This window comes from Scyliorhinus torazame, chromosome 7 (genome assembly GCF_047496885.1).
Source record: "Scyliorhinus torazame isolate Kashiwa2021f chromosome 7, sScyTor2.1, whole genome shotgun sequence".
Classification (NCBI taxonomy): domain Eukaryota; kingdom Metazoa; phylum Chordata; class Chondrichthyes; order Carcharhiniformes; family Scyliorhinidae; genus Scyliorhinus; species Scyliorhinus torazame.
In genome coordinates this window covers 205,642,266-205,666,666 of record NC_092713.1, presented here as the reverse complement: position 1 = coordinate 205,666,666, position 24,401 = coordinate 205,642,266, and the positions used below count along the sequence as shown (strand labels likewise).

Below are 24,401 nucleotides of genomic sequence, written 5' to 3'. Positions count from 1 at the left end.
ATATGTTTTGGGCGTGCCCGGCACTGGAAGGGTATTGGAAGGGAGTGACGGGAGTGATTTCGCGGGTGGTGAAGGCCCGGGTCAAACCAGGCTGGGGGTTAGCTCTATTTGGAGTTGCGGAAGAGCCGGGAGTGCAGGAGGCGAAAGAGGCCGACGTTGTGGCCTTTGCGTCCCTAGTAGCCCGGCGCAGGATCCTACTCATGTGGAAGGAGGCAAAACCCCCCGGACTGGAGGCCTGGGTAAATGATATGGCGGGGTTCATTAAACTGGAGCAGATAAAGTTTGCCCTGAGAGGATCGGCTCAAGGGTTCACCAGGCGGTGGCAGCCATTTCTCGACTACCTAGGGGAACGTTAGAGGGAAGACAGATGACCAGCAGCAGCAACCCAGGGGGAAGGGCGGGGAGGGGGGGGGGGGGTTTAGTTTAGTTTAGTTCAAAGATAAAGGGGTTTTGTTACTTGTGTATTGTTATTGTTGCGTTTGCTTTATAAGAGGGAAAAATTGTTGTTTGGGGAAAAAATTTCAATAAAACATATTTATAAAAAAAAAAAGTTCAATACTCTGATCCCGACTTCCTCCCGTATCCCTGTAGCCCCAAGAACTATATCTAATTCCTTCTTGAAATTGCACAATGTTTTCACCTCAACTACTTTTTGTGGTAGTGAATTCCATACTTTCACTATGTTGGGTGAAGAAATTTCTCCTCACCTCAGTCCTAAAAGGTTTACGCCTTATCCTCAAACTGTTACTCCTAGTTTTGTTTGGACTTCCCTACTATCAGGAGTACTTATGTACTTTAAAAAAAATAATCTTTATTATTGTCACAAGTAGGCTTACATTAACACTGCAATAAAGTTACTGTGAAAATCCCCTAGTAGCCACATTATGGCGCCTGTTCGGGTACACAGAGAGAGAATTCAGAATGTCCAGATTACTTGCTGATCTAGGTCATCATGCATTGGGGGTGCATGAAGAAAATTCCACTGGACACCGGCTTCCAGTCACTAAAGCAACCGTCTGACATCACACTTTGTCTCCTACAGCTAAGCCAATTTTGAATCCACCGTATCAAGTTACCCTGTATCCCATGTGCATTTGCCGTCTCCAATGTTGGATGTAGTCAAAGGCTTTCCTGAAATCCACGTAAATCAACTACATCAACTGCACTACCCTCATCTACATGCCTGTCACGTGCTCAAAAATTTCAATCAAATTTGTTAGGCTTGACCTCCCTCTGACAATGCAATGTTGACTATCCCTGATCATCCTTGCCTCTCCAAGTGGAACTAGATTCTTTCCTTCAGAATTTTCTCCAATAGTTTCCCTACCACTGGCGTATGTGGGACTCACTGATATGTAGTTCATTGGCTTATCTCTACAACCTTTCTTAAATAGTGGGCCCACATTAGTTGTTCTGTAATCCTCCTCGTGACCAGAGAGGAATTAAAAATTTGGCTCAGAGACCTGCAATTTCCTCTCTCGCCTCCCACAGCTTTCTGGAAACAATTCAATCTGGACCTGGCAATTTGTCCCCTTTTAAGCCCGCCAACACCTCCAATACCTTGTCACTTCCTAGGTCAATTTATTCAAGAACCTCACAGTCTCTCTCCCTGAGTTCCATATCTACCTCCTCATTCTCTTGGGTGAAAATAGGTGTGATGTATTTGTTTAACACCCAACCAGTAGGTTGGCCTTGCTGGCAATGTGTGGAGTGAGTGTTGTATGGATTGATCAGAGCATTGCGTTGTGATAGTCTTTAACTATAAGATGATTTCTTTCTTCCTAGAATACAAAGGAAGAACCTGGACAAGTAGTTTACATCGCTGACTTGGTACCAGGCAATTGCACAAAAAATGATTTGATCCACCTTGCTGAACTCTTTGGGAAGATTAATAACATCTTTCTGATCAAAGCGAAGGGTGAGGTAAGCACAAATATTGACTAAACAATTTGAAACGCATCTGTGGAAGGAAGTAAATTTTTTCATTCATGGGTTGTGAGCATTGTTTGCCCTTGAGAAGGTGGTGGTGAAATGCCTCCCTAAGCCAATGCAGTCCTTGTGTAGGTACACCCAAAATACTGTTTGGATACCCATTGACGTTGAAGGAATTCAGATAGAGTTTCAAGTCAGGATGGTGTATAACTCGTGCACATTCCTTCCCCTAATTTGTCCTGTGCTAAGTCTGTCCAGCAGGGTGTGTCCAGGTAACTGGTGAAAGATGAGGCCTTCTTGCAGAGGAAATCTAGTGCTTGAAGATAATGGAGCTCGTTCGCTTTCGGGAGCTTCTCCGTTAGTTCTCCCAAGGTTGTTACTCTGCCGCCTGCATACAAGTCTCTGACCCTCAACACCCTTTCTCCCTTCTCCAGATTTTCCACGTGGCATCCACATCGGCCAGGATGAACCTGTGGATTTTGCATGTCGGTGCTGCGACGGACATGTCTAAGTTTAAAATGGTGTCTGAGCTGGTTCCAGGCTCATAGTGTGGCTACCGAGGGCTCGTTGAGAACTTGGTTGGGGGAAATGCGAGTGGAGCAGTGGCCAGTGCCTGCAAGGATGTCCCAATACAGAAGGTCTCTCCATCGGTACCCATTCCGCCTTCCCCAGCCAACCCTGCGCCCTTTCTGCATAAGCTGTCCAGTTGTAGAACAGGAGGCTCGGCAGTGCGAAGCCTCCCGAGCACCGCCTTCTCTGTAGGACACTTTTGCGGATCCTGGGGTTCTTTCACACCCACACGAAGGCCAAGATTAGGTTGTCCACCTTGGTGAAGAAGGATTTGGGGCTGAAGATAAGGAGTGATATCAATCCGAAGAGGAATCTTTGGCAAGATATTCATTTTTATTGTCTGAACACGCCCCACTAAGGAGAGCGGGAGTAAGTCCCACTTCCGCAGGTCCCTTTTCCCTCCTCCCAGGCTAGACAGGTTCCACTTGTAGAGTCGGTTCAAGTTGTGGGCTCTATGGACCTTGAAGAATCTGAACTTGGTTTGGGCCAGTTTGATTCTGCTTCTCCCCCTGGGGATTCACCTGGAAGATTTCGCTCTTGCTCAAGTTAAATTTATATCCTGAGAAGGCTCTGAGTTCCCGCAGAAATTCCATTATCTCACTCATGCTGGCGGGGAGCTCGAGACGTTGAGGAGCAGGTCACCCACATGGGTTAGAATCTGCCCCCTGTCTCCTCTCTGAATGCTTCTCCACCCCTCCGCTGATATGAGCACAACAGCCTGGGGCGCAATTGCCAGAGCGAACAGGAACAACAGACATCCCTGCCTCATGCCTCTGTGCAGCCGGAAATAGCCTGAGCTGCTAGCATTGTCCGTATGCTTGCCATGGGAGCACTGTACAGCATTTCACCCACGAGGTGAACACTGGCCCAAACTGTTTCAGGACCTCAATGAGGTACTTCCAATCCACCCAGTCAAATGCCTTCTCTGCGTCCAGGGAGATGATCACTTCTGGTGTCGCCACCCCAGGTGGTCTGATATTCACCGTCAGCTGTCTTCTGCGATCACTTCTGGCAAGCAGCTCTCCAGTCATCTCACCAGAGCACCAACCAGAGCACCAACCAGGACGTTCGTGTTTTTAGTGCTTAGCAGTGAGCTGGGACTCTATGACACATACTCCACTGGGTTTTGTCTTTCTTTGGGATCAGTACAGTAAGAAGTCTTCAAACGCCAGGTTAAAGTCCAACAGATTTGTTTCAAATCACTAGCTTTCGGAGCACTGCTCCTTCCTCAGGTGAATCAATCTGTGGATTCACCTGAGGAAGGAGCAGTGCTCCAAAAGCTAGTGGTTTGAAACAAGCCTGTTGGACTTTAACCTGGTATTGTAAGACTTTTTACTGTGCTCACCCCAGTCCAACGCCGGCTTCTCCACAGTGAGAAGAAGCCTGTGCCATCATGGGCGACAGAGTCCCTCTTGCCAACGAGTTGTTCAACATCTCCCACAGGTGCAGGACCAGTGCTGTCGCAAATGTTTTGTAAAAGTCCACAGGGAACCCATCAGGTCCCATTGCCTTCCTTGTTGCATGGAATTGATGTATTCCATGACCTCTTCGAGACCCAATGGTGCTTCCAATCCAGGTCCCTTTTCCTCACCCACAGCTGGGAAATCCAGCCGTCCAGAAACTGCTTCCTCTTCGAGTCCCCCACCGTGGGCTCGGAGGTTTACAATCCAAGGTATAGGACAACAAAGGCTCCGTTGATCTCCTCTGGGGCCATGATCACCCGCCCCTGACCTGCGCTATTTCTCGTGAGGCCACCGGTTTCCTCAACTGGTGTGCCAGTAGGCGGCTGTGTTCATAAGAAGCCCCCCTGTTTGGCAGATCTGGCACACTGCTTTCTCAGTGGAGAGCATGTTGAATAGCATTTGCAATTTTTTCCTCTCCACCAGCACTCCATGGTCAGGTCGTAAAATACCGCCGCCGATCCACTTCCAGTATGGAGCCAATCAGCTGTTGCTTGGCTGCCTCCGCTGCCCCTCCCCCATCTCTATAAGACCATAAGACACAGGAGCAAAATTAGGCCACTCAGTCCATCGAGTCTGCTCCGCCATTCAATCATGGCTGATATTTTTCTCATCCCCATTCTCCTGCCTTCTTCCCATAACCCCTGATCCTCTTATTGATCAAGAACCTATCTATCTCCGTCTTAAAGACACTCATTTGGCCTCCACAGCCTTCTGCGGCAAAGGTTCCACAGATTCACCACTCTCGAGCTGAAGAAATTCCCCGAGAATTCCCAAACCGACACTGCAAAGAGGAAAAGTCAAAGGGGGCTTGGCTTTACCGAACCTACAATACTACCACCGGGCAGCAACGGCAGAAAGAGTGAGGGGATGGGTACAAGAACCCGACACAGATTGGGTACAAATGGAGGAGGCATCCTGTAAAGGAACGACCCTCTGGGCCCTGGCTACAGCAGCACTCCCGTCCTCCTCAACAAGACATACAACAAGCCCAGTGGTAGTGGCCACGCTGAAAACGTGGCCCCAGTTGAGCCAGCACTTCGGGATAACCAAAATGTCACCCATGGCCCCCATCTGCAGCAATCACAGATTCCCCCCAGCCATGCTAGATAGCACCTTCAAAAGATGGAGGCGGGACGGGGGCACATTGACGGTCGGGGACTTCCATGTAGGGTGCAGGCTGGCGACACTGGTCGAACGGACGAGGAAGTGGAAACTAACTAAAGGACAGGAATTGAGACACCTCCAAATAAAACACATCCTCCACAAAGAGACAGTAGGGTACCCCGGGGCCCCAGAAAACACACTACTAGAGGACCTGATAGGCACAAGCAGCGAGAAGTGGGGGGCTATGTGCGAAAATATACGGACAGCTACTGGACAGAGCTCGAACACTGGACGAGACCAGACAATAATGGGAGGACAAACTGGGGACAGAGGTGGGATGGGGATTCTGGAGTGAAGCACTGAGCAGGGTGAACTCCACCTCCTCCTGCGCAAGGCTAAGCCAAATGCAGCTCTCAGTGGTGCACAGAGCGCACCTGACCAGAACCCGCATGAGCAGGTTCTTCCCGGAGGTGGAGGACAAATGTGAGCGGTGCCAGAGGGGCCCAGCCAACCACACCCACATGTTTTTGGCTTGCCCCAAGCAAACCTGCCTTCTCCGAGGCAATGCCCAAGGTTGTGGGGGTGAGGGTGAAGCCATGCCCAATAGTTGCAATCTTTGGGGTATCGAAGCAGCCAGAGTTATGCATGGGGAAGGGGGCCAACGCCCTTGCTTTCACTTCCCTAATCGCAATTCGGAGAATCCTGCTCAGTTGGCGATCGGCAGCAACACCCAAAACTGCAGACTGGCTCACTGACCTCTCGGAATTTCTCCACCTGGAGAAGATGTCCGAGGAAGGCTTCCTGGATACTTGGGGGCAGTTCGTCGGCCTGTTCCAAAACCTGTTTGATGCCAGCATCGAGGAGCAAGCTAAGGGGGGAAAAAAAGATAGATGGGGAACCAAAGGACTGCACAATCTGAGGGTGGGAGGAGGGAGGGGGTGGGGCGTTGGTGGATGGAAGGTGGGGAAACCACAAGAGAAGAGGAAGAGTGCTGAAGCCTGTGCTTCAGGGGGGAGAGAGAGAGAAGATGAAATATGAGTGCAATCATGGGGGGAATCATAGACCGATCCAGAGGGCAACAAAATGTACAAAGCGTTAGTTAAATGAAGGACAAAACAAACCTCTGTAAAATAAAGTAAACTAGCGGGGGCAAGAAAAATGTGATGTATGTACACAGTAACTGTTTATAAATATGAGAAAGCCAATAAAAAGAGTTTATAAAAAAAAAAAATTCTTGTGAATCTCCTCTGGACCCTTTCCAAGGCCAGCATATCCTTCCTTAGATATGGGGCCAAAAACTGCTCACAATACCCCAAATGGGGTCAAACCAGAGCCTCATATAACCTCAGAAGCACATCCCTGGTCTTGTATTCCAGCCCTCTCAACATGAATGCTAACATTGCATTTGCCTTCCTAACTGCCGACTGAACCTATTCGTTAACCTTGAGAGAATCGTGAACAAGGACTCCCAAGTCCCTTTGTGCTTCTGATTTCCTAAGCATCTCTCCATTTAGAAAATAGTCTATGCCTCCATTTCTCCTGCCAAAGTGCATAACCTCACATGTTTCCACATTGTATTCCATTTGCCACTTCTTTGCCCACTTTCCTAGCCTGTCCAAGTCCTTCTGCAACCCCCTGCTTCCTCAATCCTGCCTATCCCTCTACAGATCTTTGTATCATCTGCAAACTTAACAACAGTGCCTTCAATTCCTCCTTCCAGATCGTTAATGTATATTGCAGGGGCAGCATGATGGCGCAGTGGTTAGCACTGCTATCTCACGGGACCAAAGTCCCACGTTCGATCCTGACTCTGGGTCACTCTCCGTGTGGAGTTTGCACATTCTCCCCGTGTTTGCGTGGGTTTCGTACCCACAACCCAAAAATGTGCAGGGTAGGCCATGCTAAATTGCTCCTTAAATGGAAAAAATGAATTGGGGATTCAAAATTTCTTTAAAAGAAATTAATGTATATTGTGAAAAGTTGTGGTCCCAGCACCGACTGCTGAGGCACACCACTAGTCACCGGCTACCATCCTGAAAAAGACCCCTTTATTCCCACTCTCTGCCTTCTTTCAGTCAGCCAATCCTCTATCCATGCCAGGATTTTACCCTTACCACCATGGGTTCTTAACTTATTCAACAGTCTCCTATGCAGCACCTTGTCAAAGGCCTTCTGGAGATCTGAATAAATCATGTCCACTGGTTTTCCTCTGTCTAACTTTCTTGTTACTTCCTCAAAGATCTCCAACAGATTTGTCAGGCATGACCTCTCCTTGACAAAGCCGTGCTGACTCAGTCCTATTTTACCATGCACTTCCAAGTACACCGCAATCTCATCTTTAATAATGGACTCTAAAATCTTACCAATGACCGAAGTCAGGCTAACCGGCCTATAATTTCTTGTCTTCTGCGTCCCTCCCTTCTTAAACAGCGGTGTTACATTAGCCACCTTCCAGTCCTCTGGGACCCTTCCTCCCGCCAGTGATTCCTGAAATATCACCAATGCCTGCAAAATCTCCTCAGCTATCTCTTTTAGAACCCTGGGGTGTAGTCTATCCGGTCCAGGTGATTTATCCACCTTCAGACCTTTCAGTTTCCCCAGAACCTTCACCTTACTGCACTCACCTCTGCCCTTTGATTCTCTAGGAGCTCTAGCATCCCACTGGTGTTTTCCATCGTGAAGACTGATGCAAAGTAACTAATTCAGTTCGCCTGTCATTTCCTTGTTTCCTATTATTACTTCTCCAGTCACATTTTCTAGTGGTCCAAATTCTATTTTTGCCTCTCTCTTACCTTTTATACATTGAAAAAAATCTCTTCCTATCTTTCTTTTTATTACTAGCTAGCTTGCACCCATATTTCATCTTCTCCCCCGTTATTGCTTCTTTAGTTGTCGCTGCTCACTTTCAAAGGCTTCCCAATCCTCTGGCTTCCCACTATACTCGCCACTTTGTATCCTTTCTCTTTTGCTTTTATGCTGTCCTTGACTTCCCTCGTCAGCCATGGATGCCTTGTCCTCCCCTTAGCATGTTTCCTCTTCCTTGGGATGAATTTCTGCTCTGTCTCCCGAATAACCCCTTAAAAACTCCTGCCATTGCTGTTCCACTGTCATCCCTGCTGAGCTCCTTTTCCAATCAACTCTGGCCAGCTTCTCCCTCATGTCTTTGTAGTTACCCTTATTTAATTGTAATGCCGTTGCATCTGATTGCAGCTTCTCCCTCTCAAACTGCAGGGTAAATTCTATCATATTGTGGTCACTGCTCCCTCAGTGTTCCTTCACCTTAAGTTCCCTAATCAAGTCTGCCTCATTACACATCACCAAATCCAGAACAGCCTGTTCCCTAGTAGGCTCTGTCACAAGCTGCTCCAAAAAAAACAACTCTGAGACATTCCACAAATTCCAATTCTTGGGATCCACTACCAACCTGATTTTCCCAGTCCACCTGGGCAGCACAGTAGCATTGTGGTTAGCACAATTGTTTCACAGCTCCAGGGTCCCAGGTTCGATTCCTGCTTGGGTCACTGTCTGTGCAGAGTCTGCACATCCTCCCCGTGTGTGCGTGGGTTTCCTCCAGGTGCTCCGGTTTCCTCCCACAGTCCAAAGATGTGCAGGTTAGGTGGATTGGCCATGATAAATTGCCCTTAGTGTTGGGTGGGGTTACTGGGTTATGGGGATAGGGTGGGGGTGTTGACCTTGGGTATGGTGCTCTTTCCAAGAGCCGGTACAGACTCGACCGGCCGAATGGCCTCCTTCTGCATTGTAAATTCTATGATATGACCTGCATATTGAAGTCCCCCATGATTATTGTAATATTGCTTTTTTTGCATCCCTCTTCAATCTCCTGATTTATTTTCTGCCCCACATCCTGACTAGGCGGCCTGCACATAACTCCTTTAAAGGTCTTTTTACCGTTGCGATTCCTCAACTCTACCCATAGAGATTCTATGCCTTCTGATCCCTCGGTTCCGAGATTGGGATCCTTCTCTCTCTGCTTTTGCTCTCCTTGCGGTTCGACATTTGGTTCGCCGGCATCAGAGGGGGTGGGGGGGGGGGTTCGTTTCTTTTGTTTTCGCAGTTTTGGTGCCCGTTCTTCAGGTCAAAAGGTCCAAAAAGAAGTTTCCAGGCTAGAGCCACCATTAGTGCGATGACTGAGCTCATGGCTGCCACCGGAAGTCTGGAATGACCATCCGAAGTGCAAAACCACTTGGATTGATGTTAATCATGCCCCAAACTGCAACTTTCTTTAATTTTGCTTGCTATAATCCTCAATAGCCCGTTCTGACATTAGAGAATAATATGAAATTAATAAACCATTTGAAATCTCTGAAGTGGTCGTTAATGATTTGCTCTTCTGGCTAGGTACCATAAATGCTTACAACTGATTAGGCACTGGCCTAAACTTAATTTTTCTTTTTCGGAAACCCTCTTGGGTTTTCGAGCTTGAGCCAAGCTGCCTCCACAAAGACAAGCTATTCCTTTAAACATCATAGAAACCTTGATTGATCTATAAACCCACAATCTATTCTTCTGTGTAGCGGCAGCGATTTATGGTGTTTGAATTAACTTTCTGCATTGTTATCTATACTTGGCTGTGCTTCTATGCCTCTATTGAATGTGTGTGTTTTAAGGGATTTGTGGAGTTATCCAAAAATACAGAAGCTCAAGCGATGGTGAAGTTTTACCAAGCAAAACCACCTGTTATTCAAGGCAATATCATCAGAGTGGAAATGTGCCAGAAATATAAGAAGCTGAACGTGAAGGTATTTTACAAATATCTATATGTATGTGTGGATCGATGAACTCACTGTTACCTACACCCTAAATTACATGAAATTTGTTTCTCCTTTGTACATGATGTTAATAACAAGGATAAAGTACATTAACTACTGAAAACTGAATGGGAGGCAGTGCTACAGAGAGTCAATGTCCTCCAGCACAGAAAAAGCCCATCACATCTGCACCAGTTTAAACACAACCACTGAACCATTTTCCAGTACTTGGCCCATAACCTTGTATGCCCTGGGATCCCAAGTGCACATCTAAACACTTCTTAAATGTTATGAGGGTCCCTGCTTCCACCACCCTTAAGGCAGCAAATTCAAAACTCCCACCACCCTCTGGGTGAAAAAGCTTTTCCTCATATCCCCATTAAACCTCCTGCCCCTTACCTTAAATCGATGCCTCTCCCTTGGTCATGAGTTCTCCCAGTGAGCCAGAGAAGACACAGCCAGAGTGAGGCACAGCGAAGAGTGAGTTTGGGAATTTGAAGCTAGTTGGGAATTTGAAGCTGGGGGGGGGGGGGGGGGGGGGGGGGGGGGGGAGGAGGAGGTGCTTTTTATCCTTGGTAAGTGACTGGTAAGTAGTTTTTCTTTTCATTTGCCTATTTATATATTTATTTATTCTTTTGTTTTTTGGAATTGTAGTTGTACAAGTTAACCTAAGGTTTAAGACATGGCAGGAGATCCCAGACCTGTGTCATGCTCCTTGTGTGCAATGTGGGAGCTCAGGGATGCGTCCACTGTCCCTGGCTCCTTCACATGCAAGAAGTGTGTACAGTTGCAGCTTCTGTTCGACCGCTTGACGCCTCTGGAGCTGAGGATGGACTCACTTTGGAGAATCCGTGATGCAGAACTGGAACTGATTTCCTGGGGGGGTTGTTTGCTAGAGCTGTTGGGGAAAGTTTACACTAATGTGGCAGGGGGATGGGATCCGATGTCAGAAGTCGGAAGTAAAACGGGGCCAGAAACAAAAAGCAGTAAGGGGGAAAGTGTAAGGCAGAGAAGCCATAGTCAAAAATCAAAAAGGGCCACAGTACAGGGTACAATGACTGAGGAGAGTGTGATAAGGGAGGTGGCCAATGCAGGATTGAGGGTGTTGTACCTAAATGCGGGCAGTATACGGAACAAAGTAAATGAGCTTGTTGCGCACATTGAAATTGGCCGGTACGATGTTGTGGGCTTCACAGAGACGTGGCTGCAAGGGGATCAAGGCTGGGATCTAAATATCCATGGATATATGTCCTATCGAAAGGACAGGCAGATGGGCAAAGGGGGCGGGGTTGCATTATTAGTAAGGAATGAAGTTAAATCGACAGCAAGGAGCGATATAGGATCAGAAGGCATAGAATCTCTGTGGGTAGAGTTGAGGAATCGCAAAGGTAAAAAGACGCTGATGGGAGTTCTGCACAGGCCCCCTAGCAGTATTCAGGATGTGGGGCAGAAAATAAATCAGGAGATAGAAAAGGCATGTAAAAAAGGCAATATTACAATAATCATGGGGGACTTCAATATGCAGGTGGACTAGGAAAATCAGGTTGGTAGTCAAAGAAATGGAATTTGTGGCATGCCTAAGAGATGGGTTTTTGGAGCAGCTTGTCACAGAGTCTACTAGGGAACAGGCAGTTCTGGATTTGGTGATGTGTAATGAGGCAGACTTGATTAGGGAACTTAAATTCAAGGAACCCTTAGGGAGCAGTGACCACAATATGATAGAATTTACCCTGCAGTTTGAGAGGGAGAAGCTGCAATCAGATGTAACGGTATTACAAGTAAATAAGGGTAACTACAAAGACATGAGGGAGGAGCTGGCCAGTGTTGATTGGAGAAGGAGCCGAGCAGGGAAGACAGTGGAACAGCAATGGCAGGAGTTTTTGTGGGTTATTAGGGAGGCACAATAGAAATTCATCCCAAGGAGGAGGAAACATGCTAAGGGGAGGACAAGGCATCCATGGCTGACAAAGGATGTCAAGGACAGCATAATGGCTAAAAAAAAAAAGCATACAAAGTGGCGAATATTAGTGGGAAACCAGAAGATTGGGAAGTCTTTAAAAGAGAGCAGAGGACAACTAAAGAAGCAATAAGGGGGAGAAGATGAAGTACGAGTGCAAGCTAGCTAGTAATATAAAGGAAGATAGGAAGAGATTTTTTCAATGTATAAAAGGTAAGAGAGAGGCAAAAATAGACATTCGACCACTAGAAAATGCGGCTGGAGAAGTAATAATAGGAAACAAAGAAATGGCAGACAAACTGAATAGTTACTTTGCATCAGTCTTCACCGTGGAAGACACCAGTGGGACGCCCGAGCTCCAGGAGAACCAGGGGGCAGAGGTGAGTGCAGTGACCATTACTAAGCAGAAGGTTCTGGGGAAACTGAAAGGTCTGAAGGTAGATAAGTCACCTGGACCGGATGGACTACACCCCAGGGTTCTAAAAGAGATAGCTGAGGAAATTGTGGAAGCATTAATGATGATCTTTCAGGAATCACTGGAGGCAGGAAGGGTCCCAGAGGACTGGAAGGTGGCTAATGTAACACCACTGTTTAAGAAGGCAGGGAGGCAGAAGACGGGAAATTATAGGCCTGTTAGCCTGACTTCGGTCATTGGTAAGATTTTAGAGTCTGTTATTAAAGATAAGATCGCGAAGCACTTGGAAGTGCATGGTAAAATAGGACTGAGTCAGCACGGCTTTGTCAAAGGGAGGTTGTGTCTGACAAATCTGTTAGAATTCTTTGAGGAGGAAACAAGCAAGTTAGACAAAGGAGAACCAGTGGACGTGATTTATTTAGATTTAAAGAAGGCCTTTGACAAGGTGCCACATAGGAGACTGTTAAATAAGTTTTTTTTTTTGCCCCAACCCCCTCCCCAGCACAAAAATTTTTTTCTATCTTCACTCCACTGAGACAATCGTAAGTTGACTGTTAAATAAGTTAAGAGCTCATGGTGTTCAGGGTAAGATCCTGGCATGGATAGAGGATTAGCTGACTGGCAGAAGGCAAATAGTGGGGATAAAAGGGGTCTTTTTCAAGATGGCAGCGGTGACTCGTGGTGTGCCTCAGGGGTCTGTGCTGGGATCACCACTTTTTACAATATACATTAATGATCTGGAATAAGGTACTGAACGCACTGTTGTTACGTTTGCAGATGATACAAAGATCTGTAGAGGGACAGGTAGTATTGAGGAAGCAAGGGGGCTGCAGAAGGACTTGGACAAGCTAGGAGAGTGGGCAATGAAGTGGCAAATGAAATACAATGTGGAAAAGTGTGAGGTTATGCACTTTGGAAGGAGGAATCTCGGCATAGACTATTTTCTAAATGGGGTAATGCTTCGGAAAGCAGAAGCACCAAGGGACTTGGGAGTCCTTGTTCACAATTCTCTTCAGGTTAATGTGCAGGTTCAGTCGGCAGTTAAGCAGGCAAATGCAATGTTAGCATTCATGTCAAGAGGGCTAGAATACAAGACCAGGGATGGACTTCTAAGACTGTCTTAGGCTCTGGTCAGACCCCATTTGGAGTATTCTGAGCAGTTTTGGGCCCCATATCTAAGGAAGGATGTGCTGGCCTTGGAAAGGGTCCAGAGGAGGTTCACAAGAATGATCCCTGGAATGAAGAACTTGTCGTATGAGGAACGTTTGAGGACTCTGGGTTTGTACTCATTGGAGTTTAGAAGGATGAGAGGGGATCTTATTGAAACGTCCAAGGCTGCGAGGCCTGGATAGAGTGGAGGTGGAGACGATGTTTCCACCAGAAGGAAAAACTAGAACCAGAGGACACCATCTCAAATTATTATTTTTTTTTAAATATATTTTTATTAAGAATTTTTCAAGAACAATATTTTCCACCTTACAAACAAACCCCCCCCGCCCTCCATAACAAAGAAAAGAAAAGAACTCGCGTGGCAAGACATGAACATGGCAAGTCAATAAAATACAGAACTTAGTACAATGGATTCTTCCCGTACATGTCAGTTTCCGGATCGTTCATGTGCTTTCTTGCTCACATGACCCCCACAGGGATCTCCCCCCCCCCACCCCCCCTCCCCCACACACAAACAATGTTTTCCACCCGCCAGGTTGCTGCTGCTGCTGTCCGACCTTCATCTAATGCTCCGCGAGATGGTCTAGGAACGGTTGCCACCACCTGTAGAACCCCTGCGCAGACCCTCTCAAGGCAAACTTTATCCTTTTTTTTTTATTAAATATTTTATTGAAAGTTTTTGGTCAACTAACACAGTACATTGTGCATCCTTCACACAATATTATAACAACACAAATAACAATGACCTATTTTATAAACAAAAAATGAATAAATAATAAATAACAAAAATGAAAACTAGCCCTAATTGGCAACTGCCTTGTCACAAGCAACACTCTCCAAAAATATAATTTAACAGTCCAATATATAATTATCTGTAGCAACGACCTATACATACTATACAGTATATATTAACAACCCTGAGAGTCCTTCTGGTTCCTCCTCCCACCCCCCCCGATCCTGGGCTGCTGCTGCTGCCTTCTTTTTCCCATTCCGTCTATCTTTCTGCGAGGTATTCGACGAACGGTTGCCACCGCCTGGTGAACCCTTGAGCCGACCCCCTTAGGACGAACTTAATCCGCTCTAGCTTTATAAACCCCGCCATGTCATTTATCCAGGTCTCCACCCCCGGGGGCTTGGCTTCTTTCCACATTAGCAATATCCTGCGCCGGGCTACTAGGGACGCAAAGGCCAAAACATCGGCCTCTCTCGCCTCCTGCACTCCCGGCTCTTGTGCAACCCCAAATATAGCCAACCCCCAGCTTGGTTCGACACGGACTCCTACTACTTTTGAAAGCACCTTTGTCACCCCCATCCAAAACCCCTGTAGTGCCGGGCATGACCAAAACATATGGGTATGATTCGCTGGGCTTCTCGAGCACCTCGCACACCTATCCTCCACCCCAAAAAATTTACTGAGCCGTGCTCCAGTCATATGTGCCCTGTGTAATACCTTAAACTGAATCAGGCTTAGCCTGGCACACGAGGACGACGAGTTTACCCTGCTTAGGGCATCTGCCCACAGCCCCTCCTCGATCTCCTCCCCCAGCTCTTCTTCCCATTTCCCTTTTAGTTCATCTACCATAGTCTCCCCTTCGTCCCTCATTTCCCTATATATATCTGACACCTTACCATCCCCCACCCATGTCTTTGAGATCACTCTGTCCTGCACCTCTTGTGTCGGGAGCTGCGGGAATTCCCTCACCTGTTGCCTCGCAAAAGCCCTCAGTTGCATATACCTGAATGCATTCCCTTGGGGCGGCAAACTTTATCCTTTCCAACTTGATAAACGCAGCCATATCGTTTATCCAGGCCTCCACGCTGGGAGGCTTCGCCTCCTTCCACATTAACAAGATCCTTCGCCGGGCTACCAGGGACGCAAAGGCCAGAATGCCGGCCTCTTTCGCCTCCTGCACTCCCGGCTCGTCCACTACTCCAAATAGTGCTAGCCCCCAGCTTGGCTTCACCCGGACTTTCACCACCTTAGACACTGTTCCCGCAACTCCCCTCTGGAACCGCTCCAGTGCCGGACATGACCAAAACATATGGACATGGTTTGCCGGACTTCCTGAGCACCTCCCACATCTGTCCTCCACCCCAAGGAACCTACTCAGCCTCGGCCCCGTCATATGCGCTCTATGAACCACCGTAAATTGTATCAGGCTAAGCCTGGCACAAGAGGAAGAGGAATTAACCCTACTTAGGGCATCAGCCCATAGCCCCTCCTCAATCTCCTCCTCCAACTCTTCTTTCCATTTACCCTTCAGCTCCTCTACCAAAGCCTCCCCCTCTTCTTTCATCTCCTGGTATATCGCTGACACCTTGCCCTCTCCGACCCATACGCCCGAAATCACCCTATCTTGAATCACCTGTGCCGGGAGTAGCGGAAATTCCCCCACCTGCCGCCTCACAAGCGCCCTCACTTGCATGTACCTGAAAGCGTTTCCCGGGGGTAGCCCAAACCTCTCCTCCAGCGCCCCTAAGCTCGCAAACGTCCCGTCAATGAAAAGGTCCCCCATTCTTCTAATCCCTACCCGATGCCAGCTCTGAAATCCCCCGTCCATCCTACCTGGGACAAACCGATGGTTGTCTCTGACCGGGGACCACACCGAGGCTCCCGTCGCACCCCTGTGCCGTCTCCACTGCCCCCAGATCTTTAGCGTTGCCGCCACCACCAGGCTCGTGGTGTACCTTGTCGGCGAGAGCGGCAGCGGTGCAGTCACCAGCGCCCCCAGGCTCGTTTCTTTACAGGACGCCATCTCCAACCTCTTCCACGCCGCCCCCTCTCCCTCTATCACCCACTTACGGATCATTGCCATGTTGGCTGCCCAATAATAACCACCCAGATTCGGCAATGCCAACCCTCCTCTATCTCTGCTACGCTCCAAGAACCCCCTCCTTACCCGCGGGGTTTTGCTCGCCCACACAAATCCCGTAATACTCCTGCTTACCCTCTTAAAAAAGGCCTTAGTGATCACAATTGGGAGGCATTGGAATACAAAAAGAAATCTCGGGAGGACCACCATTTTAACCGACTGTACCCTACCCGCCAGCGAGAGTGGCAACATGTCCCACCTTTTAAAATCCTCCATCTGTTTCACCAACCGCGTCAAATTAAGTTTGTGCAGTGCCCCCCAACTCCTAGCCACCTGAATCCCCAAATATCGAAAGCTCCTTTCCGCCCTCCTCAACAGTAGGTCGTCTATCCCTCTTCCCTGGTCCCCCGATGGATCACAAAGAGCTCACTCTTTCCCACATTGAGCTTGTAGCCTGAAACGTCTCCAAACTCCCGTAGGATCTGCATTACCTCAACCATCCCCTCCACTGGATCCGTCACATACAGCAACAGGTCGTCTGCATACAGTGACATTCGATGTTCCTCTCCCCCTTGAACTACCCCCTTCCATTTCCCCGACTCCCTTAACGCCATGGCCAAAGGTTCAATTGCTAATGCGAACAGCAGAGGGGACAGGGGGCACCCCTGCCTCGTCCCTCGATACAGCCGGAAATACTCCGACCTCCGCCGGTTTGTGACCACACTCGCCACCGGGGCTTTATACAGGAGCTTAACCCAACTACTAAACCCTCCCCCGAACCCAAACCTCCTCAACACTTCCCAGAGATAATCCCACTCTACCCGATCAAAGGCCTTGTCCGCGTCCATGGCTGTCACTATCTCCGCTATCACATTTAAGAGCCTTCGCACATTAGTGTTTAACTGCCTACCCTTTACAAATCCTGTCTGGTCCTCGTGAATCACCCCCGGGACACAGTCCTCAATCCTCATGGCCAACATTTTTGCCAGCAACTTAGCATCTACATTAAGGAGTGAGATCGGTCTATATGACCCACATTGCAGTGGGTCCTTATCCCGCTTCAAGATCAAAGAGATCGTCGCCTCCGACATTGTTGGGGGCAGGGTTCCCCCCCATCCCTTGATTCATTGAAGGTCTTTACCAGCAACGGGGCTAACAGGTCTACATACTTCCTGCAGACCTCCACCGGGAACCCATCCGGCCCCAGGGCCTTCCCTGCCTGCATGCACCCCAGTCCTTTAACCAGCTCCTCCACCCCAATTGGCGCCCCCAGACCCGCCACCTCCTGCACCTCCACCCTTGGGAACCTCAACTGATCCAAAAATCGCCGCATCCCCTCTTTTCCCCCTGAGGGCTGGGACCTATACAGTTCCTCGTAAAAGGCCTTAAAGGCCTCATTCACTTTCCCTGCACTCCGCACCGTAGTTCCCCTGCCATCTTTGACTTCACCTATAACCCTTGCTGCCATCCTCTTACGGAGCTGGTGTGCCAGCATCCGGCTCGCCTTCTCCCCATATTCATATATCGCCCCCAGTGCCTTCCTCCACTGTGCCTCTGCCTTCCCTGTGGTCAACAGGTCGAACTCCGTCTGGAGACTTTGTCTCTCCCTGAGTAGTCCCTCATCCAGAGCCTCTGCATAGCTCCTGTCCACCCTTAAAATCTCCCCCACTAACCTCTCCCTTTCCCTGCCCTCTCTCTTCACTCTGTGGGCCCTGATGGAGATTAGCTCTCCCCTGACCACCGCCTTCAGCGCCTCCCATACTACTCCCACCTGCACCTCCCCGTTGTCGTTAGCCTCCAGATATCTTTCAATACACTCCCGCACACTTCCTCGTCTGCCAGCAGTCCCACAACCAACCTCCACAACGGGTGTTGGTCCCTCTCCTCCCCCAGCTCCAGCTCCACCCAGTGCGGGGCATGGTCTGAAATGGCTATGGCCGAATACTCCGTTCCCTCCACTTTCGGGATCAGTGCCCTGCCCAAAACAAAAAAATCTATCCGGGAGTAGGCCTTATGTACGTGGGAGAAAAAATAAAATTCTCTGGCCAAAGGTCCCCCCCCCCCCCCCCCCAATCTGATCCATAAACCCCCTAAGCACCTTGGCCGCAGCCGGCCTCCTCCCCGTCCTAGATCTGGAACGATCTAATGCTGGGTCCAGCACCGTGTTAAAATCCCCACCTATTATCAAACTCCCTACCTCCGGGTCCGGAATACACCCCAACATCCGTTTCATGAATCCAGCATCGTCCCAGTTTGGGGCATATACATTCACCAGTACCACCTCCGTCCCCTGCAACTTACCACTCACCATCACGTATCGGCCTCCCTTGTCCGCTACTATGTTCTTGGCTCAAACGACACCCGCTTTCCCACCAGTATTGCCACCCCTCTATTCTTCGCATCCAGCCCTGAATGGAACACCTGTCCCACCCATCCCTTCCTTAACCTGACCTGATCTGCCACCTTCAGATGTGTCTCCTGAAGCATGGCCACGTCTGCCTTCAGTCCCTTTAGGTGCGCGAACACCCGGGCCCTCTTAACCGGCCCATTTAGGCCTCTCACATTCCACGTGATCAGCCGGATTGGGGGTTACCCCCCCGCCGACTAGCCATCTCCTATCTTAGGCCAGTCCCGTGCTCGCGCCTCCCGCCCCTTCCAGTCCCCCAGGCGGGGAACCCCCGCCACGACCACCTCTTCCATTTTCAGTTCCCTCTCGGACAGCGCTGCAGCAACCCTAGAATCCCTCCCCCCCCCCCCCCCCCGCCCCCACTAGATCCACATCTAGCACTTTTGCTCCCCCCATATTACTTCCGTGAGTCAGCTGTCTTCTGCTGACCCCGTCTTCCCCCGCCTTCCCGTTGATCTCCCCGTGTGGGAGTCTCTCCTCCTCCTTACCTTCCTCCATTCCCCCCCCCCCCTTTGGCATGGGAAAAAAGCCCGCGCTTTCCTGAACCGGCCCCCCCCCTGTGGCGCAGCTCCTGTTGCGGCCATCATCCCAGCTCCCTCATCCCCGAGACTCACCTCCCTCCAGGACAGACGCCCACATTCCCCACCATCATCATTTTGTCTACAGAAAAGAAAAAAGGAAATTTTAGGAATTTTAACCAGAACTCTGCCCACATCCCCATCCATCATCCCACCCACAAAATATTCTTTACCCATATTTACATCCCATATACAACCACATCCCCTCAGTTCGAGTCCAGTTTTTCCGTCTGTATAAAGGTCCAAGCCTCTTCTGGCATTTCAAAATAATGGTGTCTGTCCTGATAAGTGACCCACAGTCGCGCAGGCTGCAGCATGCCGAACCTGACTCTTTTTCTATGCAGCACCGCCTTGGCCCGGTTGAAGCCAGCTCTCCTCTTTGCCACCTCCGCGCTCCAATCCTGGTATACTCGGATCACTGCATTCTCCCATCTGCTGCTCCGCACCTTCTTGGCCCATCTCAGCACACTTTCTTTGTCCACGAAGTGATGGAACCTTGCCACTATCGCCCTTGGCGGCTCATCTGCCTTGGGTCTCCTCGCCAGGACCCGGTGAGCCCCTTCCAGCTCCAGGGGGGTCGGAGAGGCCTCTGCACCCATCAGCGAATGGAGCATCGTACTCACGTACTCCCTGGCATCAGCTCCCTCCATTCCTTCAGGAAGACCCAGAATCCGGAGGTTCTTCCTCCTCGACCTGTTCTCAAGGACCTCAATTCTCTCGGCCCACCTCCTGTGCACCGCCTCGTGCGCCTCCATTTTTACCGCCAGGCCCAGGATCTCGTCCTCGTTGGTATTCACTTCATCGTTCACCTCATGAAGCTCCACCGCCTGGATCTTCTGGGTCTCCTTCAGCCCCTCGATCGCCAACAGCATCGGCGCCAGCACCTCCTTTTTCAGCACCTCCACACATGTCATGAGGAACTCCTGCTGGTGTGGCCCCCACGCTGCTCGCCCTCCGCCATCTTGCCTTCTCCTCGTTTTGATCTCTGTTCCATGGCCTCTTTCCTCGTTGCTCCACCGCTGCTCCCTGCCAAATATTGTAGGGGGGGACCTCACTGCTCCTTCCCACACGGGATTAATCTAAAAAAAGCTCCGTTGGGGCTCCTCTGGAGAGCCCGAAAGTCCGTTTTCGCGGGAGCTGCCGATACGCGCGGCTTAGCTCCGCATCGCTGCAACCAGAAGTGTCCATCTCAAATTAAAGGGACGATCCTTTAAAACAGAAATGAGGAGGAATTTCTTTAGACAGAGGGTGGTGAATCTGTGGAACTCTTTGTCACAGAAGTGGAGGCCAAATCACTGAATGTCTTCAAGACAGAGATAGATAGGTTCTTGATTAATAAGGGGATGAGGGGGTTATGGGGCGAAGGCAGGAGAATGGGGATGAGAAACTATCAGCCATGATTGAATGGTGGAGCAGACTCGATGGGCCAAGTGGCCTAATTCTGCTCCTATGTCTTATGGTCTTATGGATCCCTCCACCAAGGAGAAAAGTTTATTCCTGTCTATCTATGCCCCTGATAATTTTATTCATCTCAGTCATGTCCCCGATCAGTCTCCTCTGCTCCAAGGAAAACAATCCAACTCTACCCAATCTATCTTCATAACTAAAACTCTCCAGTCCAGCTAACATAACTGGTAAATCTCCTCTGCACCCTTTTCAGTGCTATCCCATCCCTCCTATAATGTGGATTCCAGAACTGCACACAATACTCTAGCTGTGGCCTAAACAACATTTTATACAATTCCAGCATAACCTCCTTGCTCTTAAACTCTATGCCTCAGTTAATACAGGCAAGTATACCATATGCCTTCTTAGCCACTGTATCCACCTGCTCTGCTAAAAGCAGACCAAGGTAGGCCAGCAGCACGGTTCAATTCCCGTAACAGCCTCCCCGAACAAGCGCCGGAATGTGGCGACGAGGGGCTTTTCACAGTAACTTCATTGAAGCCTACTTGTGACAATAAGCGATTTTCATTTCATTTCATTAAGGGACAGGTGTACTTGCACACCAAGGTCCCTCTGATCCTCAGTGCCTCCCAGGGTCCTGCAGTTTATCATGTATTCCATTGCCTTGTTTGTCCTGCCTAAGTGCATCACCTCACACTTATCCTGATTGAATTCAATTTGCCACTGGGCAACCCTTCTGACTAGCCCATCTATAGCCTCCTGAAATCGAAGGCTACCCTCCTCACTATTTACCACCGCACCAATTTTCGTATCATCATTAAACTTACTGATCAACCCCCCTACATTCATATCTAGATCATTTATATAGTGACAAAAACAGAAAATATTGGACAATCTCAGCAGGTCTGACAGTATCTGTGGAGAGAGAAGGGAGCTAACCATAGAATCATAGTATTTACAGTGCCGAAGGAAGCCTTTCAGCCCATCGTGTCTGCATCGGCCCCTGGAAAGAGCACCATACTTAAGGCCACGCCCCCACCGCCTATCCCCGTAATCCCACCTAACCTTTTTGACACTAAGGGACAATGTAGCATGGGCAATCCACGTAACGCGCACATCTTTGGACTGTGGGAGGAAACCGCAGCACCCGGAGGAAACCCACGCAGACACGGGGAGAACATGCAGACTGCGACAGACAATCACCCGAGGCCGGAATTGAACCCGGGTCCCTGGAGCTGTGAGGCAGCAGTGCGACCACTGTGCTGCCGCCTAATGTTTTAAGTTATCATTTGTACAGTAGTTTGATTTGGCAATGTAAAAATGACTGTAATCCTTGGATTTAGTCAAGCAGAGTAAGAATGATGGGAAGCATTGAGAATGATCTGATGGACTTCTGGTTGCGGCGATGCGGAGCTAAGCCGCACATTTCGGCAGCTCCCGCTAGAACGGACTTTTGGGCTCTCCGGAGGAGCCCCAACGGAACTTTTTTGATCTAATCCCGTGTGGGAAGGTGAAGTTAGGTCCCCCTTCCGTCGTGTATGGAGGGGACTAGAAGTGGAGGGAGAAAAAAAGAAGCTTTGGAGCAGCGGCAGAAACGAGGGGGAGAAAACAAGATGGCGGAGGGCGGAGATCGAGCAGCATGGGGGCCAGACCAGCAGGAGTTTCTCAGGTGCTGCGTGGAGGAGCTTAAAAAGGAGGTGCTGGCGCCAATGCTGTTGGCAATCGAGGGGCTGAAGGCGACCCAGAAGGCCCAGGCGATAGAGCTCCGAGAGGTGAAGGAAAAAACTAATGAGAACGAGGATGAGATCTTGGGCCTGGCGGTGAAGATGGAGGTGCACGAGGCGCTGCACAAGCGGTGGGCCGAGAGATTCGAAGTCCTGGAGAACAGGTCGCGGAGGAAGAATCTCCGGATTCTGGGTCTCCCCGAATGAGTGGAGGGGGCTGATGCTGGGGCGTATGTGAGCACGATGCTCCATTCGCTGATGGGTGCGGAGGCCTCTCCGAGCCCCCTGGAGCTAGAAGGGGCTCACCGGGTCCTGGTGAGGAGACCCAAGGCTGGTGAGCCGCCAAGGGCGATAGTGGCGAGGTTCCACCGTTTCGTGGACAGAGAGAGTGTCCTGAGATGGGCCAAGAAGGAGTGGAGCAATAGATGGGAGAATGCGGTGATCTGAGTCTACCAGGACTGGAGCGCAGAGGTGGCAAAGAGGAGAGCTGGCTTCAATCGGGCCAAGGCGGTGCTGCATAAAAAAAGGGTGAGATTCGTAATGCTGCAGCCAGCGCGACTGTGGGTCACGTACCATGACCGACACCACTATTTCGAAATGCCAGAAGAGGCTTGGACCTTTATCCAAATGGAAAAATTGGACTCGAACTGAGGGGCTGTGGTAGTGGGGGAGATGTTGACTGTATACAGGGTTGTAAATATGGGTAAAGAATATTTTACGGGTGGGACGATGGATGGGGATGGGGGAAGAGTTTTTGAAGGGGGACAGTGAGGAATGTGGGCGTTGGTGCTGGAGGGAGGTGAGACTCTGGGATGGGAGAATCAGGATAAGGCCGCAACAGGAGCTGCGCCACGGGGGGCGGGGCTGGCTTAGGAAAGCACGGGCTTTCTCCCGCGCTAGGAAGGGGGGATGGAGGAGCGCAAGGAGGAGGAGGGATTTCCACACGGTGGGGGGGGGGGGGGTCAACGGGAAGGCGGGGGAAGCCAGGGTCAGCAGGAGTCAACTGACTTACGGAAGTATTATGGGGGGAGCAAAAGAGCTAGATTTGGATCTAGCGGGGGGGGGGGGACAATAGGGTTGCTGCTGCAATGGCCGAGGGGGAACTGAAAATGGAAGAGGTGGTCGGGGTGGGGGTTCCCCATCTGGGGGACTGGAGGGTGCGGGAGACGTGGGCACGGGACTGGCCTAAAATAGGAGATGGCTAGTCGGCCCCCCAATCCGGCTGATCACGTGGAATGTGAGAGGCCTAAATGGGCCGGTTAAGAGGGCCCGAGTGTTCATGCACTTAAAGGGACTGAAGGCAGACGTGGTCATGCTTCAGGAGACACATCTGAAGGTGGCAGATCAGGTCAGCTTAAGAAAGGGATGGGTGGGACAGGTGTTCCATTCGGGGCTTGATGTGAAGAATAGAGGGGTGGCAATACTGGTGGGGAAGCGGGTGTCGTTTGAGGCCAAGAACATAGTGGTGGACAACGGAGGCCGATACGTGATGGTGAGCGGTAGGTTGCAGGGGACGGGGGTGGTATTGGTAAATGTATACGCCCCGAATTGGGACGACGCTGGGTTCATGAAACGTATGTTGGGGTGTATTCCGGACTTGGAGGTAGGAAGTTTGATAATGGGAGGGGACTTCAACACGGTGTTGGACCCAGCACTGGATCGCTCCAGATCCAGGACCGGAAAGAGGCCGGCTGCAGCCAAGGTGCTCAGGGGGTTTATGGACCAGATGGGGGGAGTAGATCCGTGGAGATTTGCCAGGCCTTTGGCCAGAGAATTTTCTTTTTTCTCCCATGTACACAAGGCCTACTCCCGGATAGATCTTTTTGTTCTGGGCAGGGCATTGATCTCGAAAGTGGAGGGGACGGAATATTCGGCCATAGCCATTTCGGACCACGCTCCGCACTGGGTGGAATTAGAGCTGGGGGAGGAGAGGGACCAGCGCCCGCTGTGGCGGTTGGATGTGGGACTGTTGGCGGACGAGGAAGTGAGCGGGAGGGTGCGGGGGTGCATCGAAAGGTATCGGAGGCCAACGACAACAGGGAGGTGCAGGTGGGAGTAGTATGGGAGGTGCTGAAGGCGGTGGTTCGGGGAG

General features: G+C 50.0%; 1 protein-coding gene across 2 annotated transcripts in view; it reads left to right on the top strand.

The window, feature by feature from the left end:
- Positions 1–24,401, top strand: part of LOC140426801 (uncharacterized) — a 140,369-nt gene that overhangs the window by 99,121 nt on the left and 16,847 nt on the right. For both annotated transcript variants that reach the window (XM_072511989.1, XM_072511990.1), the window contains exons 12-13: positions 1,786–1,923; positions 9,698–9,829. In XM_072511989.1, the coding sequence (XP_072368090.1) occupies positions 1,786–1,923; positions 9,698–9,829 (270 nt within the window). The remainder of the gene's footprint in view (positions 1–1,785; positions 1,924–9,697; positions 9,830–24,401) is intronic.